The sequence below is a fragment of the Tympanuchus pallidicinctus genome, unplaced genomic scaffold, assembly GCF_026119805.1.
Source record: "Tympanuchus pallidicinctus isolate F22 unplaced genomic scaffold, pur_lepc_1.0 scaffold22, whole genome shotgun sequence".
Taxonomy (NCBI): Eukaryota; Metazoa; Chordata; class Aves; order Galliformes; family Phasianidae; genus Tympanuchus; species Tympanuchus pallidicinctus.
This window is the reverse complement of record NW_026294739.1, coordinates 24,663,896-24,681,431: the sequence shown is the minus strand read 5'-3', so window position 1 is coordinate 24,681,431 and position 17,536 is coordinate 24,663,896. Positions and strand designations below refer to the sequence as shown.

The window sequence follows — 17,536 nt, the reverse complement described above, 5'->3', positions numbered from 1 at the left end:
TGGCCTCGGTACTCGGGCTGTTATTAATCTTCACCATCAAGCACCTAACTTCATGTTTAATGAGCTTGAGTTTGAAATTTAGACAGTCAGGTAGAGCTGAGGGGGACAGGACTCCTGCAAAAGATAGTTCAGGTGTTTAGAGTGGACTAAATGTTCTCTACCATGCCAAGTCTAGCACTGGTGCTGCAGAAGTAGGTCTCTGAGATGTGAACTTCACCGAGCTCCTGACAGTTAATCTATACCTTGCTTCTGTCTGCCTTGTGCACCTCCCCACAAGGCTTTCCCTCTCTCTGTCTTGACTCCAATGGAAATCGCTATCCACAGCTTGGATATTGGCCAACCTCAGATTTGCTCACGGCTGTGAAGCCAGCAGCTATTTAAATTAAAGACCTGAGCACAGTCTTCCATTCAGCAAGATGGACAAGACAGAGCTTTCCACATCTGTTTTCTTCTGTAAGTAACTGCTGCAGACACTCACTGCAGAGCACGGTAGATGAAGCCAGCCTTGGGCTGGGCTCTGATCTGCTGCTCACGTGTTTCACCAACTTGCACAAATACCTTTTCTGCATCAGCAGGCTGCTGAGCTGCAGAGCAAACAGGCCCTCAGCACTAAGCATCTCAGAACGCAGCTGAAGCAGGACATTCCTCCATGCAGGGTGAAGTACCTGCACGTTACTGGCCATGCAGCCAGACCTGCAACTCTGCCTGATGCTGAAGCAGCTACTGGTTCTGCCAACCCCTTTGCACTGGTACCGGTCTGCTGTGCTAGCTCTTGTCTTCCAACACAGAAACATCAGCAGGGAGAGCAAGGAAAAGAACATTCCCAGCAACTAGGTAATGTTTTTGAAAGCAACTGGCAGGCAAGTAGCTGAATTACCTGCCAATCATTTCCCAGTCCCTGTACACAGGGATATTTGGGAGTGCTCTGTTATCATAAGGTCCAAAATGGCAGTTTGGGGATCCAAACCATTCATCAAAACCATGTTTCAAGGGGTGGAACTGGGGCCTGTGACCCAGATGCCTAGGAACAAAAGAAACAGATGAGTTAAAATTCTACTGCATTGGAGCAAACTGTAATCTCACCAGAATGGTATGCAAGCAAACAGCCTTTGCCTAAGAAGAAAAACTTCAAGCATTTTAATCAAAGAAACAACTGCAGAGCACTGTCTTGATCTTTCTTGTCACAAATGGACCCATGCAGTTATCCCAGTGCTCACACATATCCCATTTCAGCCTACTGCCCACCCTGCTTTCCACCACTGCCTTCTATCGGTGCCTTCTCTCACGCTGCCCCGACCATCTGCACTGATGAGCTGCAGTGCCCAAAGCCACCGCAGAGATGCACGTGATGTTTTGCTTAAGGATCCTGATCTAAAACAAGTCACTTTTATACCACTGAGCTATAAAAAAAAACACAACAAAGCTCATGAAATGTACTGTGACATTCACATTCCTTTTATGGAGTCTTTATTTTGCCAAAATGGTACAGAGAGACCTGAATGTAAATGAGAGCAAGTTCTTGACGTGCACAAGTGAACATAAAACCTATTTAGCTACCACTGATGACAGCTGCATTCTACCACTCTGCTCGAAAATTCTCCATCCCTAAATTCAAGCTAAAGCTCCTTTCTAATCTCCTGCTTCTTGACTGCAAATTCTCCATCTCAAAGATAAAGAATGCCCATCCTCTCCCAATCTCTGAAGGAGATCTTTGTACCTAAATGTTTATTTAATCATTCCAGCTTCTGCTCACCAGTCTGCATCTGCAACCTGTCCGTTTGTGCCATCCCTCTCTGCACGTTTCCTGAACATAAGGGACATAAAATGCACTACCTGGAATAAAGTGATCCACAGTGTCATTTTGAGCTATTCCAAAATGAGTTGCAGCATAAAATAATCATCACACCAGCTATGAGAGTATCTCAGTGATGTAACTAAAACTGCAAGCCTCCAACACAAGACTCTCCCCTTTCCTCTTCTATGTGTAAGTGCTACAAAGCTGCTCCTGGGGAATAACAGGTGACACGAGAAAACATTTTGCTCTGAGACCCAAGAGAACTTGAAAAGGAAAAGAAGAGACATGAAGGAGGCACAAAATAATCACTGAGATGCAGAAGGTGGACTGTTCTCTCCCTTTCACATCACACACACAAAAAAGGAGGACATTTAACGAAATGCAACAAATTCTGAAGTGTTCATGGGAGATACTTGACTTGCAAACATCCAATTAAACTGTGGAACTCGCCGTTACCCTGAGAAGTTTTAAAAGGGATGTTTAAAGGATATAAAATCCACTGGAAAGCTTCAAAACCTCTAAAAGCCCTGAAATCCTACAGGGACTATAATGAAAGTCCAATTGAACTACTGCATTACACCTTTTATTTTCCCCTCCAAACACCCTTCTACAAAGCAGGTGATGCTCACAAATGCCAGAGTGCTGGTGCACAGTGCCATTCCCAATCCTCTGTGGTACAACAGCTCCTGGATGTGTAATGATGGTGCACTGCACGTTGGTATTTAGCCTGCTTCGTGCTAACAGCTGCAGGTCCTTCCAGATCTGCTGTTTTCCAAATAACTGCCTGGAACCAATCTGTATCTGGGTTGTTTATTTCTTTTCCCTGGGTGTATGAATTTGCATTTATTAGCACTGAACTGCAGCGCATTGCATTCAGCCCACTGAGCCGATTCTTCACGGCCACTCTGCCGTTTGGATCCGTGATGATAAATAATTCACTGTCTTTGGTTAGTTTGCTTTCTCTCCAATTTCAGCAGTACCACTGAATCCAACTGCAAACCAGTCTTGCTCTCCTCTAACTTGTTAGCAAAACTGTTAAGGAGAATGTATCCCATCACTGTTCTAAACAGCATCCCCCCCCCAGCGCTAATCTTGTCTGAAGTCTCTTCATTAACAATTACTCTGTTAACCAAGCAGTACTTGGCTGGGGTCTGTGTGGTTCTGAAGCTGCTATTTATACATTTATTTATTACAGCACTGTTCCAAATTGTGATCAGAGATCTCCAGGCCCTGTGGGATTCCATCAGAGCCCACAAGCACGCTCGAAACTTGAATGTTAACAAACACACCAGTTTCAACTCTCACACCATTCATTCCACAGCCCGTGTTTGAACACAACACCTCTCAGGCTTTTCCTTCCTGGTTCTTCACAGACATTACGAAACACCTGCTAAGATTTTGCTGTACTCCCTTGAAAGTCAACAAAGCCAAAGCACAACGTGAAGAGAGCGCCGGATCAGATCTCTGGCTCTTTTAGAACACCTGGTAGTATCAGCTGCCCTGGCCAAGTCCCTCCCCACCACCCTCATCTCCTACGCTAAGTGAACAGGCTTCAGCGTGGCTCTGGTTTCAATCCACTCATCTTCAAGCATCTGCATCTCTATTTCTGTACCATACACTTCTCCCCTCCCCGGCCTCCCAAAAAAGCTTGCACAACTCAGTCTACTAAAAAAAAAGAGCAACTTAGAGCAGGGGACAAAGATAAAAAGCACGTAGGAGCCGAAGGCAAGCTCCAACAGAACATCTTGGCACTTCTTGATGTAATTAAGTCGTGTGGTACACGGATGAGAGCACAGAGAGCTGCAGGGTTTATGTATGTGTACAGATGTATGTATGTAGTTGTAATGCTAACACTCAATTCGGAAATTGATCACAGCAGGACAGAGGATCCACCACAGATTTGGAAAGGCAGCCTGTTTTGAAGCTCAGATGCCTTTCTCCTCCGATTCAGGTTGTCCTGCTGCTCCTTCACGACACAAACACACACCTAGAAGTCTCAAAGGAAGAGATCTTAAGAAGTTTACCATTTGCCAACGATCTTGTTGGTGTAGCCAGCTTTCTTCAGCAGCTCTGGAAGCAGTATTTCAGAATCTTGAATTCCTCCCACTATATCCTGCGGTGTGTATGCTGTGCAAAACAAACACAAACCTTACTGACTCTTACAATTATGACAGCAAACAGCTCACAGCCACCCATCATTAGAAGTATTATTACTGGATCAGAAAGAGCAGTTAGTTTGAACTTCCAGCACTATCACTCCTTGGAAGTCTTCCCAGAGCAAGAGATGAAGGGGGCAAGTTGATTTAGCAAATAATCCCTCAAGTAAAGAGAGAACTCCTCTCCAACAAAAAAATAAGGGGGGCTGCCATTGCAGAAAGAAGCTGAAAGAGAAAGGAAAGGGGCAGAAGGGAGTGAGGATCAAACAGAAAACAGATGCTTCAGGTGTCCAGTAGAGTTGCCTTTACTTCTGCAAACCTGCTGTACGTCGCCTAAAATGAAGGGGTTTCCTTTCCTAAATCAAAGGATAGATTGGCTCCGACCACAGGAGCTGAAGGAAACAGCATTTCCCTCTGTGGCCCTTGAGGATACAAGGTGTGACTCTGGTGCATGCTGGCTGATACTGCATGAACTGACAAGTAGCTGCTGCCTGTTGGCCTCACACAGCATCTGTGACTCTGGAACCAAAATCAACCCAGAGACACCATGCATGGCTACTCTTTGAAGCAGCACAGGCACAACAGGGCTACAAGATGGCCCTTCCTGAAGGAGTTGTAAAAGCCACACCGAATGCAAGGTGAGCAGCCTGTGCTTGGCTCTGGGTGTTAACACACAGCCCCACTGTTTAACCAGGCACCAATTCCACTGCCCAGAGGAAACACTTCTCAGCCAGCAGAAACAAGCAGAACAGCCAGCCTTGCTTGTGCCTCCTCAAAGGAGAGTGCTTTCTGCTTGATGAGGAGGAAATAATCTCACACTTATTAACCTGGTAATCTATTTGTGTTACCATGGAAGGCCCTTAAGAGAAGATAACCATGGCAAGCCTTTGTGCAAAGCGAAACTTCCTGCAAAGCAGAGAAAGGAATCAGAAAAGGAAGCAGGAATGAAGGCCGTACCGTTTCTGGCGTGTGCATTTGTTGTGTAAAAACCATTCCTGACCGGGAGGCGACCCGTCAGCAGCGCTGCCCGTGCTGCAGAAACAAACACAAGTCATTCCATGGCAGGTGCACCGTGTGCTCACACCCAGCATTACCACGTTCAGGCTGAGGACAGCATGATGACCAAAGCACGTTGGTGTTCAGGCACAGCCAGTTACTGGGGTCAGCCACATTTGGAGCAATCCTCTCCTCACTGGGCCATGCAGATAGCCACGTTTCTATGCAACACCATTAGAGCTACTCCAGGTCAAGCTTGATTAAAACGTGGCCCCTCTATTAAGATAGTTTACCCACTGCTGAAAAGCTATTCATTCCAACAGTAAGCACAGCAGCCCTCCTATCTCAGCAATTACAGAAGGAATACCTGGCATTGGTATTTAAGAGGAAATCCTACCACAAACTCAGCTTAAGGCTAAGCCTGGACAAAAGTCATAAACAGTAAACTAAAAGAAACTGCCCAGCTTTGGCAATAAAAGCCAGGTCCTGACTCAGGGAACATTTAAATAGATGTTTAAACACGTGCTGAAGTACCACTGGACTTAGTGAGACTTTGCTGTATTCTAAGTGCCTCTTCTGAGAAAGGACAGCCATGAGCACACTGACAAATGATTTCCTAAAGGAGAATCCAAACAGAGAGGCCCTGTTCCTCATTTCTGTTTCAGTTCTTGTCTGCTAGTAAAGCTGGGGGGGAATTGCATAGAAAACAAACAAGAAGGATTATAAATAAATAACCTTTCTCACTCAAACTCCAATGTTTCTCTCCTGTCTCTTCCCCAGTAACCGTGCTGGACATCAGGGTCAGCAAGGGGATGCAGGACACAGCATGCTGCCATTCCTTGCACAAAAGTCTCACCCAACCCAGTGGAATCAGACAAACTGCACACTTCTTTTGTTCAGCAGCAATTTAGATACTGCTTCGCCTGCTTGCCCCAAAATAAGAACAAAAATGAGTCTAGAATGCTAAACCAGAATACTTTATGAAGTCCTTTAGCTGAACTGATCTGAACACTAAAATACAGCTTTGAAAGAACTTAAGACTGAAGGGTTTGCAATCAAAACATAAATAAAAAGGAAGCAACAGATAAGATCAAAGCAACAAATCTAAACTCTGCCCTGAGGGTAATCACTGGTTTGGTTGCTAGCTCATGTCAGATGCTGGCACACATCCCAATCTCAGAAGGTGGCGTTCTTATGTGCTAGTTTAAAGCTCAGGTTTACTTACATGGGGAACAGAGGGGGCTGGCAGCATAAAAATCCAGGAAAAGCATCCCTTCTGCAGCCATCTGGTCTAGGTTAGGAGTTTCCTTAGAAGGCTCTCCAAAAGCTCCCAAATCACCCCAACCCATCTGCAAGAAGAACACACCGCAAGACGTGAAAGTACTTCTACCCTTCCACAGATGACAATGCTGCTGGGCTCACATAAAACTTTTGTTTTTATCCCTTCCTTCCTAAACCTTTATAGAGCTCATCTCCCTGCTCAGGGAGCACTTCACAGCCGTGATAAAACTGATCCTCGCCAGCCCTGCGAAGCTGGGAACTATCACAGCTTCCACTGAAAATGAGAAACTGAGGCACACACGGGGTGAAACGACTTGCTTGTGATCAAGAGGACATGAAAACACTTGTAGCAGAAGGAGGTCAGGAGCCCTCATGTCTTCACTCTCACTTCAGAGCCTGGAGACTGGCAAGCACACACATAGCAGGGAGGACATCACACAGCATGCACTCAGTGCTGGTACACAGCTGCAAGCCAAGCTGTCCAGCCCTCGGCTGAGCATCTTTGACCCCTGCATCTCAGTCTGCTCCATCTATGCACACACAACTATTAAGGCAAAGAAAAGGTCTGAATTCAAAAGCAGAAACCAGTGCTGCAGGAAAATGTTTGTTTTAAAAGCAAGCTCTGAAGGGAAACCTGCCAGAGGCATCATATGTCAGCCTGCTTATTTGCAATGGGGGTTTGGGTCTGTGCCTTCCTCCCTGCACAGTGGGGCTGCAAAGTCCCCATCCAGGAGAGCTGTAAAATTACCGTCATGCTGTCTGCGTTCACTGCTGAAAACTATTACTGGTAATAACACAAATAAAAGTGACTTAAAACAGAAGGTTCTGGAAGGGAACAACTTAATGAGCAATTAGGCGCCGTGGTTGCTAGAGATTATATAGTGCTTTAAAAAAGGCAATAGCTTTCTCTAATACAGATGTGTATCAGGTGAGCAACTAATACAGAGGGCGTAATGCATCTCCATCCTTAGAAAGCCATCTGTCTGGTCCCACCTGAGAGTCTGCCATTCACACTGCAGCAGTGTGGTTTGGAAAAGGGAAGCGTTGGAGAGCTGCAGAGCAGGCTGCTGAACTCTCAGCAAAGAGCAATTAAACGGCCCCACCAAACACCAGGGTGTGGGGCTGAAATGGACTCAGCAGATCAGCCCCCAGTCCAACACTGTCTCTACCATCACGAAAGAAAGAAGAATGCTGAGTTGCTCTGACTCACACACAGGGACACAGAAGTAGCCAAAGGATCAAAGGAAAAAAAACACAACAACAGAGATGCATTTGTAATGAACAGCAGATAAATAAACCAACAGTTCACAGAAACTCCAGTCAGGATCTGTGCCTCGCTGCATCTTCTGCTGCACCAACACTTCCAGAACGGGATCACTGCTGTCCCACACAGCTTCCATTTGAACATTACAAATCCCTGCTTGGGGGGAAATACTCCTGAATGGAAAATTAAGATAGACTGCCAGTGGCTAAACTGGCCATTAAAAAAGTAATCATTTCATACAAGAGCACGGAAACGCTAGAACAATGGCAAGACAGGCAGGTTGAAGAGGGAGAAGGAAGCCCAGCAGGCTTTGAGTCACATCATACCCACCCTCAGCAGCTTTCTGAGGAGCCTAGCACAGCACACAATGCACTTCTATCCAAGCACATCTGAAGGATGACAGGAAAGGAAGAGGAGAAGCAAAGCAGGACGATGGCAGCAACTCAAGCCTGCACTGAGAACAAATGCACTTCTGTATCTGTGATTTACTGAGCCCGGGGTCATATCTGCTGTTTAACGACTTGAGTTTTCTTTCTATTCAGCTCTTCAGGAGGAACATTTGAGTTTCTAAAACATTTCCTTCAAGGTATCAGAGTCTGCCTATGCTTGAGGCTGCACCTTACTCGGTGCTGCTGGCCTCTGCATCCATCTCTGGTAGTGGAAGGTACACACAATTATTTGTGTAGGTTAGAAAGCCAAGCCTTTACTTAGCAATAATTCCATCAGTGCTGGGAGAAACCAAAAACATCCCACCTTCCAACACTTACCAGTTAATGAATGTGCTCTTCTTCCAAGGATAGTGGAGTTAATCACTCAGTCATTAGGAACAAGCTGATAAGGTGACTAGCTTCTAGATAACGTGGCATGTGTGTAAGCGCCACTTCCAAAATACCTATACTCAGGCTTGACATTATAGACCTGAGAAGTCTCATTTGTTTTCAGCAGGAAATCCACAAATAAGGAACAAAGAAAAACCTGCAAATTGTTTCCACTTTTACAGAAAATCTCAAAAGGACTGGAATCATAGAATCACAGAATCATAGAATGGCCTGGGTTGCAAAGGAGCACAGTGCTCATCCAGTTCCAACCCCCTGCTGTGTGCAGGTCACCAACCAGCAGCCCAGGCTGCCCAGAGCCACATCCAGCCTGGCCTTGAATGCCTGCAGGGATGGGGCATCCACAGCCTCCTTGGGCAACCTGTGCCAGTGCCTCACCACCCTCTGGCTGAAAAACTTCCTCCTAAAATCTAACATAAACCTCCCCTGTCTCACTTTAAAACCATTCCCTTGTCCTACCAAGGGCTATTTTCCTTGAAAAAGAAATCAACTCCCTGTGAGTTACTGTGAGAGCTCTCACAGTAAGTAGTCACAAACTTCACTCAAACTTTTCCAGACCATCACACCAACCCCCAAGCAGTGCCTGATTCACTGTGCCCAAGGCCTCTGACCACGAGTCATGACACAGCCCCTACCCACGTGCTGTCCCACACGCGCTGCTCAAGTGACAGAGGGAATAGATGCAGCAAACAGCTGGACCTGGAGGTTCACCTGGGACCACATGCAGACCTGGATACAAAACGACCTCATTTTGCATGCACTGGGGAGAGACCTGCTCTGAAGTAGTGGCCAGACAGAACATCAGGAAGCAAACAGTTCACAAGGTCACTGAGGTTGGAAAATACTGCTAAGCTCATCCAGCCCAACCCCAGCCCACCACCACACCCGCTAAACGTGCAAGGTGCTCTCAAAACACAAATCCCATCCGTCCCATTCACAGCCCTTTATAAATGCTTGAAGAGAATATCCAGAACCAGCCAGCAGCAGGGTGAAGGCGCCAACCTGCTGAACCTGTTCAAAAACCCCAACCTTGTATCACAGGACACACACGAGCAAGCTGGGGCTCAGCCCACAGCCCTGCCGAACTCCTGAGCCTCCCAACCCAATTCCCCAGAGACCAGAGGGAATCTGAGGGCTCCTGAGGGCCCCACCCTCCACCAACCGAGACTCACAGCCTGCCCAGCAGGGCCCTGCTCACCCCGCAGCTTCTCCCTGCTGCTCCCTGTCCCCTCACTGCCACCCCCAGCACCACAGCCGCTCTGCCCCACGCGCCGCCCAGCCCAGCAGGCCCACAGTAGGCCCCTGCTGGGTGACACCAGCCTCATGGGATGATGGGACATATGGAACGTCCGCCAGGCCCAGGTGCCCCCCCAGGCGTCCCAGCCCGCACTCACGTCGTCCATCAGCAGCAGCACCACGTTGGGCGGCGCGGCGCAGCCCACGGCCCAGCACAGCCACAGCGGCACCAGCACCGCTCTCGCCATGGCAACCGCCGCCATGCGCGCCGGCAGCACCTCACGTGACCGCGTCACGTGATCGCTTCCCTCTCTCTCTCTCTCTCTCCCCCCCCCCTCCCCCGGCACGTGATACAGGCGGAAAGGAGGCGGGGACAAGATGGCGGTGTGCATCGCCGTGATCGCCAAGGAGGTGGGGGCGAGGCCGGGACCGCGTGAGGGGTCCTGGGGGGGGTGGAGGGGAACAAGGTGCGGGTAAAGGGGCGTGCGCAGGGCGGGGACTCGGGCTGGCGTTGTGGGTCAGGAGCAAGGGTGAGAGGGGCGGGCAGAGACACGGGGGAGGGGAGGACCCTGGAGAGAGATGGCCCCAGATCCGCTGCTGGGACAGGGGCTTTCCTGCAGGGCCGTGGGGACAGACCCAAGTAAAAGGGAGATCTGATGTGGGAGTGCTGTGGGTGCTGTCTGTGCAAGTGTGCAGCTGCGTATGGAGACAGGTCTGTTCTGCAGGTGCTGTGGGAGGTAAAAGGGGCGGGCTGGCTTTGGGTGCAAGACAGGATTAATGTGAAAGCACTCCAGTAGTGTTAGCCATTGATTACAGGAGCAGAATCTGTCCACATTGGCATGATTTGTCACTGTCCACAGAACTACCCCCTCTACATCCGGAGTGTTCCCACAGAAAATGAGCTCAAGTTCCACTACACTGTGCACACTTCCCTGGATGTCGTGGATGAGAAGATCTCTGCCATGGGCAAGGCTATGGTAGATCAGAGGGAGCTCTATTTAGGGCTCCTCTACCCAACTGAAGACTACAAAGTGTATCTTTGTAATGTCTCAGAGGTGTGGTCACCCTGCAATCACATCTTCGCAGGTGTTGGTATTTGACATCCACTACAATTGTATCCAAGTGTATTTAATAACCTTCCTTGCAAGGGGCTCTGTATGGGAAACCCCTCTTCCCACTTGGTGCCACATTAAAGTCATTAGCAGAAGAAGCACAGACTTGTTTGCAACCCAGTTTATCACACAAAGGATTGGGTTCAGTCCCTTGTTCAGTTCAGCAGCTGTCCCAATGTTTTTGAGTCACAGAGTTGACCTTCTGAGCATTGTCTGGCTTTTTGTCTGAATCCTGCACATGGAGGTCATCTGCTCTAACAGACCTGATTTCTGGGTTTTCATAAACCGGTCATTGATTTTTGGAGTTCCAGATCACAATGATATTAGAGGATCTCCAGGTCTCTGACTGCAGCCTGCCAAATGACAATAGATGAGGTGGGTCATTGAAACAGCTCTTAAGAAGAAACCCAAAGCAGCTAATGGGAGACTGCTTCTGAAGTGCAAGGCATGCATTGCTGGCCAGAACAGGAGCGAGCTTGATCTGGAGTTACCAAAAGTGGCAGCATCAGGGAGAAGGGGGAGCAACCTGATGTCTCTTACCTCATCTAGTTCTAGTTACGTGCTGAGTGCAGTAAGAACACAGTATTTTCTCAGCTTTTTTGTTTGTGTGCGTTCCAGCCTTGTTTGAGTTGCTTTGCTGGCCTCCATAACACGTTCCTTAACAGCTGCACAGATATGGCTACGTGACAAACTCGAAGGTGAAGTTTGTCATGGTGGTGGATTCTTCAAACACAGCACTTCGGGACAACGAGATCCGCAGTGTAAGTGCAGGAAGTCAGCACCATTTGCTACATCAGTGTTCCTTCTGCTTCTGCTGATTCGTAAGGTGCTGAGAAGCAAAAAGAGATTAATTAAACCACAATCCCTTTTCAGATGTTCCGAAAGCTGCATAATTCCTACACAGACATAATGTGCAACCCCTTTTATAACCCAGGAGACCGTATCCATTCCAGGTGAGTGGACTGAGCACCTTTGTCATCTTTCTGGGACTTGCATCTGCGATGCAGCAGGACCAGGCATGGAATCCCTGTGCTTGGCCAGTTCAGATCTACGTGCTGTAACCCCTTAGATGGAAAACAGCTGTGTTGTCTTTGGGTCATTACCACATAGCTGGAAACTCTCCATAGCCCCTTGAGAAGTTCAATTGAACTCTCTCTCCCCCACCTCAGCACTGGTGTTAGAAACCTTGATTCAGGAAAGAGGAGTCTTTGGGATAGAAGAAATTCCCTGCAGGTACGTAGAGAGGTTACACAGAACAAACAACTGCAGTTGCCCAGGGTTTCTCCTTGAATAAGGATCCTCACCGCACACAACTCCTCTTGTGAGGGCTACTGCTCTCTACTTCTAAACTCAAATTTCCCAGGAAACGTGAATAATGTGAATTGCTATTGCCTAGGCAAGAAAACTTGGCCAGGAGAAGACCTGTCCTTACTTCAGCTTAATTAAAGCCATTATTCACTCAAAAGAACATGCTGTAGCTAGAGTGAAACCATGCATTCAGCCTGAGGAAAGCCAGCTCATTAGCCAATAAGAAGCACTGCTAGCTACTGGTATTGTTTAGAGATGTGGTGTGCAGAACTAGCAGCTTCCTTTAATGCTGTGTTATTTCCTTCCCTAGGGCTTTTGATAACATGGTGAACTCCATGATGATGCAGGTGTGCTGAGGCTCTGCCCAGTCTGATCCAGGCATTGAGAACATTCCCTGTGTGCAGGAGTGTGCCTACAGCATGATGTATATATTGGTTTCATTGTGTAATATTTTCAGTCTATGTAAAATAAACCTGACACCTGCAAGCTCTGCATGTGCCTCTATTCCTGCAAACCTTACACAGCACAGAAGTCCCTGTTCTGCTTCTCTCCAGCCTTCAGATAGCATGCAAGAGCTCTTCCTTCAGGAAGGTCAGCAGCATCAGATGAGCTTTGTTCCCTGCAGAAAAGCACGCAGCTGTGCTCCTCTGCAGCTCAGATGCTTCTGTAGAAAACAGGCTTTGTGGAAAGACAGCAGTTCCCACTGTGCTTGTGATTAGAGTGAGCACAGCTGCACAAGAGACAGCTAAGAGATGATTATTATTAGGGTCAGCCCAGATTTCAGTCAGCTGAGAGGCACAGATAGTGACACTGCTCCTCACAAGTGCTGGTGCTTGAGAGCATTTCCTCTGATGCAAAGGAGCACAGCAGCAGCAGCAGCAGCAGCCCCTTTGCTGTTTGCCAGCCCCCTTTGCTTCTGCGTCAGGAATGTGAGAAGCAATGCTTGTTTCAAACATACTTGGTCTCCTTACCCTGTTTTTCCTTACTGGGAAAGCTCAGATCTATGTGTACTTACTCCAGTAGGTCTTGGAAAGAGAAAACAGCACAAGCCAGCTGAAGGCTCCAGGTCTCTGCAACCACAGCCAGTGCTGACGTACTTGAGAACACTGGCAGACAGCGAACAGCTGGCCCCAAACAGCACCTTGAACCTGCTCGAGTCCTGCACTCGTCTTGCCTTCCGAGGCAGATGCAGAGGTGACTGGGATTTGACAGTATTTGCTATTAAAGCTTTGCAGCTCACTGAAACAGGGTTGGTGCACACAGCAGTATTTGTGGTGCAGGTCAGGGAGCACAGGTAGCGCAGCTGGGATAAATCCGTGCCAGGAGATTAAGACATCAGGATTGCACAGCTGCCTGCCTCATCCCAAACTAATCTATTAGCATCTCCTCCCCCTGCGGCTCCAAGCTGTCCTCATTAAAGAGTACCAAACCAAGAGCAGCTATTTCTATATAAAAGACTAGAAAAGCACCTGGCCAGTTAGAAATGCAAGGGGGGAAAAAAAAAACCCAACAGTTCCAAGAGACACAGGAAACCTGGAGAGAGCCAGGTCAGTGCAGAGCATCAGCACACAGCCAGCACGGTCTCACTGCAGATGAAGTTCACACAGCAGGATCATTTATTTTAAAAATAAGTGACATTTACATTACCTTCTCAGACAGAACTCAAATACATTTAATCAACAAGAAGCTGTCAAATAAGGAGATGAAAGCATCTGAGCCTCTCCCACCATCTAAACAAGGCACAGCTGTACACTGCTATGCTGAAAGTTTCCTATAAAAGTCTTCACTCCTCTCACTCACAGAGACAAGAGTTCTGCATTTCCTATCCCTCAACTCAGCACAAAGCAATCCAGACACTCCAAAGTAGTTTTTATTAAAAATTAAGCCTCTCTAATTGACAAAGCTACTAAAGGAAAGCTCAGAGCCCTTGCAGAAGCCAGTTTTGTAGCCTGAGCCCAAGGGTCTCTCAGACAGGGAAACCAAGGCCAGCCTCAGCAGCACAGCCCACGCTGGACAAAGTGCAAAACCAACACAAGAGGTAAGGCCCCGAGCTTTAAAATATACATCTATATATCCTGAAGTCCTAAGGAAAACAAAACTCAGTGGGATTTTTAGTCTGGCAGTGCCCCGAGCTGTGAAAAGCTGCTTTAGGAGCCAGTTCATCTGGGCGAAAAGAATCCTAACCAAGGATCCTGAAAGATCAGCGTGAGAATCACATAATAAAACAGATTGCAGTGCAGATCTTCACAGTTGCGATGGTGGTCTCCCAGCCTGCCTTCTTTAACACAAAGCCTTCCCTTTAAAAACAAGCCCTAAGATAAGGAGATGGCTCCTGGGATGCCAACAGAGCAGATCCAGTCTCCCCCCTCGCGCCCAGCTCCAGCTGCACAGCACTCAGCTGCCACCAGTAATCCTCAGGGCAGCAGATGGCATTTTAAAATTAATCTTTTTTTTTTTTTTTTTTTTGGCTCGGGTAGGCATTTTTTTGTTTGTTTGTTTTTAAATCTCTCCAATCCCATCTCTTCGGTCCCATCGGCACCTCCAGGGCAGCGCAGTCTTCCTTTCTAATACGGGAAATACCAAGGCAGCAGCCTGGCCCGACCCCTAGGCAAGAACAGAACCACGCTGGAGCTCGGGGGCATTGCTCAGCACCAGGCATCAGCAGCCTGAAAGCACAGCCACCCGCTCAGCCCCACCAGCCAAACGCAGCACCTCTCACCTGTATGTCCTCCCCCGCAGCCTCAGGGGCTGTCCCCCATAGTACCCCCAGCGTGGGATCAGCCCTCCCCGGCCTTGGAAGCGGCCCCGGCGGCCGCCACGGTCGGTGCTGCTGATGCCAGGCATGTTGGTCCTCTTGGGCAGCACCTGGAAGGCAGTGGGGGCTCAGCACCAGCTCTGCGTTGTAGGGGCTGGGATGGATGGATGGATGTGGTCCGGGGCTTTGCCCAGCTCTGACCTTAATGACACGGCCCCTGAATATGCTCTCGTCCAACTCCACCGCCGCCTTCACAGAGCTCTTCTGCTCAAACTCAATGTATGCATACCTTCAAAGAACAGGGAGCAAAGCACTGGGGATGCTGCCAGCGCCAGGGACAGCAGCATCCCCCCCCCAAGGCACAGCCAGCCCCCACAGTGGACAATAAATCCCTGCCTTTGCAAACACTCAAGCCATGCCTTGCCTTTTTTTTTTTTTTTTTTATAAAGGAAGCAAAAGCTCTGTTCCTACAGTGTCACAGGATGCACCCAGCACTGACCCTTTGGGATGCCCTGAGAACTTGTCACAGAGGATGGTCACACGGTTGATCCGGCCACAGCTGTTGAAGTGAGATTCCAGCTCCTCTGCCGTTCCCCCGTAGTCCACCTGCAGCCACAGCCCTCGTGTTCCATCGGGTTTGGGAGCAGCCAAGCCTCTTGCAGGGCAGTGGCCAGGTCCCCTTGCTGGGGATCACGGCACACATCTGCCAGACGAGGAGCAGCAGGCTGGGCTCTGTTCCACAGCCTTCACTTACATTGCCCACATAGATGGACCGTTGGTCAACCTCCACCTTCCCCTCGGTCGTCCTCTGGAACAGACCTGCAAAGATGGAAGCTGTGCTGTCCCAGAGGAGCCCTGCAGAGGGTGAGAGGCTGGGCATCCCCAGCCCCACACTTCAGCCTCCTCCTCCACCTGTTGCCCCATCTCTCTCTGCATAAGAATAACACAAGGCAATTTCTTCACAGCACCTGAAGGCGCTCAACTCAATTACCTCATTGAAATTAATTAATCTACTGCATCTCAACTTGCAAAGGTGGGAGGTGGATAAAACACGTGACAGCAGCGTGCTGTGCCTGGCACCCTCTCCCTCCCCCATGTCAGCTGCCTGGTCCCAGCTGGTGTGGGGCTGCCCATAGGGGCACAGCAGTACGCCTCAGCCCCACTGACACCCCACGACCCTGGGGAGCACAGCAGAACCCAGGGACAGCCCATACCTGCCTCTGAGCCCATGAGGAGGCAGTTCTCAGCCTCCAGCTGCAGCTCCTTCAGCCTCTTATCCTCCTCCTCCATCTCCCGCACTCTGGCTTTGATGGCCTCCAGCTCCTGGAACTCAAACCACAGCTTGTGCAAGCAGCACGTGCTACAGACCCACTCCCCACCTTGTGCTGAAGCAATGGGCTCCCAGGCTAGGGACAGGGGACAACAGCCTCAAGTAAAGGGAGTTCAGCTCTCAGCTCCACTAGTGAGAAAAACATTTCCTTCCTTGTGCTTGCCCACAAAGCAGTGCTGCAGCAGAGGTGTCCCAGAAGCAGAAATGCCAGAGAGAACCAGAGATTGAAGCTAGTGGTGAGCAGGAGCTACTGACTGCAGCCCAGCCAAGCAGACATCTGAACAGGGAAAGGCAAACAGCAGGAGAGTGACTATTCAATTTCCTGCTTCTCAGCTCAGGGATTTTAACAACAGGAGCCCAAAAATCACTCTTAATTTTCTGAAGCACTTAAAGAGAGATGTAGGAGGCTTCCTATTTCCTTATAGAAAAGGGGAAAACTGATCCTACATTCAGCCAGACACTCACAGGGTCCTGCACACCCAGCTCCTCCAAGCTGTCCTCCTCCGGTTGGCTGTGGTCTGAGCCATCATCCGCAGCCTTCTGCAGAGCTGCCACCTCCGGCACGTCCCAGGACGCCTCCCCTGCTGCTATGGATGCTGGGTCCTGCCACCAGATCCCAGAAGAGTCCAAGAAGAGAGGACTGGGCAAAACAGGGTGAGAAGTAACTCAACAAAGCCATTTAACGCAGAAACAAAAGCAGGATGTTAACCAGGCACAGCTTGTAGGGTACTTTCAGCAGAAGGAAAAGCAACCACCTCCAAAGCTGTTTGCTCTCGATTCTGCAGGTTTGCTTGCAACAAAACCCCACCGCTGCAGCAATAAGCTCTACTGAGAGCTCTCCGGTTCACAGGCACTGCTCAGCTCAGAAAACTGCAGAAGGGAGCTTCCTTTGAGCCAAAATGCCAGGACCAAGCACCAGCCTCACGGGTGGCAGCGCAGCAGAGGACAAACAGAGAAAGCAGCAAGACACGCTGCCCCAACCCGACCAGAGCAAGCTCACAGCTTCCCAACTCAGGGACAAACCCTCAGCCCTGAGAGCACAGGGCCTCTCAGCGCCCCGCACCAGCTGTATCCCACGTCCACCCCGCAGACCCACCTGGCCTTGCCCGCAAACATGCCGCCTGCTCCGCGCACAGCAAAGCAGCGCCGCACGCCGATCCGCCACCGCCACGTGCGCCTTTCCCGCCGGAGCGCCGCTTTCACACATCAGCAGCCAATCACAGCACGGCCCCGCCCTCTGCTGGCAGGGCGGAAGGCGGACCCGGCCCTGGCTCGGCCCTGGGAGACGCGAGTTCGAGACCCGGCGTCGGCCAATGCCTCGCGTCTGGGCGAGGTCCGCTCCGCCCCGCTGCTCTTCCGGCCGCCCAGAGGGAGGGCAGAGGGTATCGTCATGCAGAGAGTAGGGAACAGCAAGCGGTGTCCCCAGCTGTGATGCTCACGGGAATTCCCGACCCCCCCCCAGACTGG

At 49.5% G+C, this 17,536-nt stretch overlaps 3 protein-coding genes across 5 annotated transcripts in view; 1 reads left to right on the top strand and 2 right to left on the bottom strand.

Annotated features, from left to right (window-relative positions):
• The window catches only part of GALNS (galactosamine (N-acetyl)-6-sulfatase), a 43,081-nt gene extending 33,112 nt beyond the window's left edge, over window positions 1-9,969 (bottom strand). For both annotated transcript variants that reach the window (XM_052686251.1, XM_052686250.1), the window contains exons 1-5: window positions 9,723-9,969; window positions 6,173-6,296; window positions 4,909-4,983; window positions 3,820-3,922; window positions 878-1,021 (exon numbers count right to left, since the gene is read on the bottom strand). In XM_052686251.1, coding sequence (XP_052542211.1) covers window positions 878-1,021; window positions 3,820-3,922; window positions 4,909-4,983; window positions 6,173-6,296; window positions 9,723-9,956 — 680 coding nt within the window. In that variant the 5' untranslated portion in view covers window positions 9,957-9,969. The remainder of the gene's footprint in view (window positions 1-877; window positions 1,022-3,819; window positions 3,923-4,908; window positions 4,984-6,172; window positions 6,297-9,722) is intronic.
• TRAPPC2L (trafficking protein particle complex subunit 2L) lies at window positions 9,868-12,474 on the top strand. Its single transcript, XM_052686274.1, has 5 exons — window positions 9,868-9,975; window positions 10,425-10,597; window positions 11,350-11,437; window positions 11,550-11,629; window positions 12,295-12,474. The coding sequence occupies exons 1-5, from the start codon at window positions 9,943-9,945 to the stop codon at window positions 12,338-12,340; spliced, it is 420 nt and encodes a 139-aa protein (XP_052542234.1). The 5' UTR covers window positions 9,868-9,942; the 3' UTR covers window positions 12,341-12,474.
• Window positions 12,475-13,577: 1,103 nt separating this feature from the next.
• PABPN1L (PABPN1 like, cytoplasmic) lies at window positions 13,578-17,259 on the bottom strand. Of its 2 annotated transcripts, none has more exons than XM_052686269.1 (8): window positions 17,166-17,259; window positions 16,535-16,709; window positions 15,954-16,080; window positions 15,494-15,558; window positions 15,239-15,345; window positions 14,941-15,028; window positions 14,704-14,849; window positions 13,578-14,588 (listed from the first exon to the last, which is right to left on the bottom strand). In XM_052686269.1, exons 1-8 carry the CDS (start codon window positions 17,183-17,185, stop codon window positions 14,549-14,551), a joined length of 768 nt encoding a protein of 255 aa, XP_052542229.1. In that variant the 5' UTR covers window positions 17,186-17,259; the 3' UTR covers window positions 13,578-14,548. The 2 variants fall into 2 exon arrangements, with proteins under 2 accessions (XP_052542229.1, XP_052542230.1); XM_052686270.1 differs by having other exon boundaries at window positions 15,954-16,062.
• Window positions 17,260-17,536: the final 277 nt, after the last annotated feature.

Coding starts and splice junctions, on each gene's coding strand:
- TRAPPC2L (XM_052686274.1), top strand. CDS start 9,943: ATGGCGGTGTGCATCGCCGTGATCGCCAAGGAG. Junction 9,976..10,424: donor TCGCCGTGATCGCCAAGGAG/GTGGGGGCGAGG, acceptor CACTGTCCACAG/AACTACCCCCTCTACATCCG. Junction 10,598..11,349: donor CCAACTGAAGACTACAAAGT/GTATCTTTGTAA, acceptor ACAGCTGCACAG/ATATGGCTACGTGACAAACT.
- PABPN1L (XM_052686269.1), bottom strand. CDS start 17,185: ATGTTTGCGGGCAAGGCCAG. Junction 15,559..15,953: donor CCTCATGGGCTCAGAGGCAG/GTATGGGCTGTC, acceptor CCATCTTTGCAG/GTCTGTTCCAGAGGACGACC. Junction 15,346..15,493: donor GGTCCATCTATGTGGGCAAT/GTAAGTGAAGGC, acceptor CTGTGGCTGCAG/GTGGACTACGGGGGAACGGC.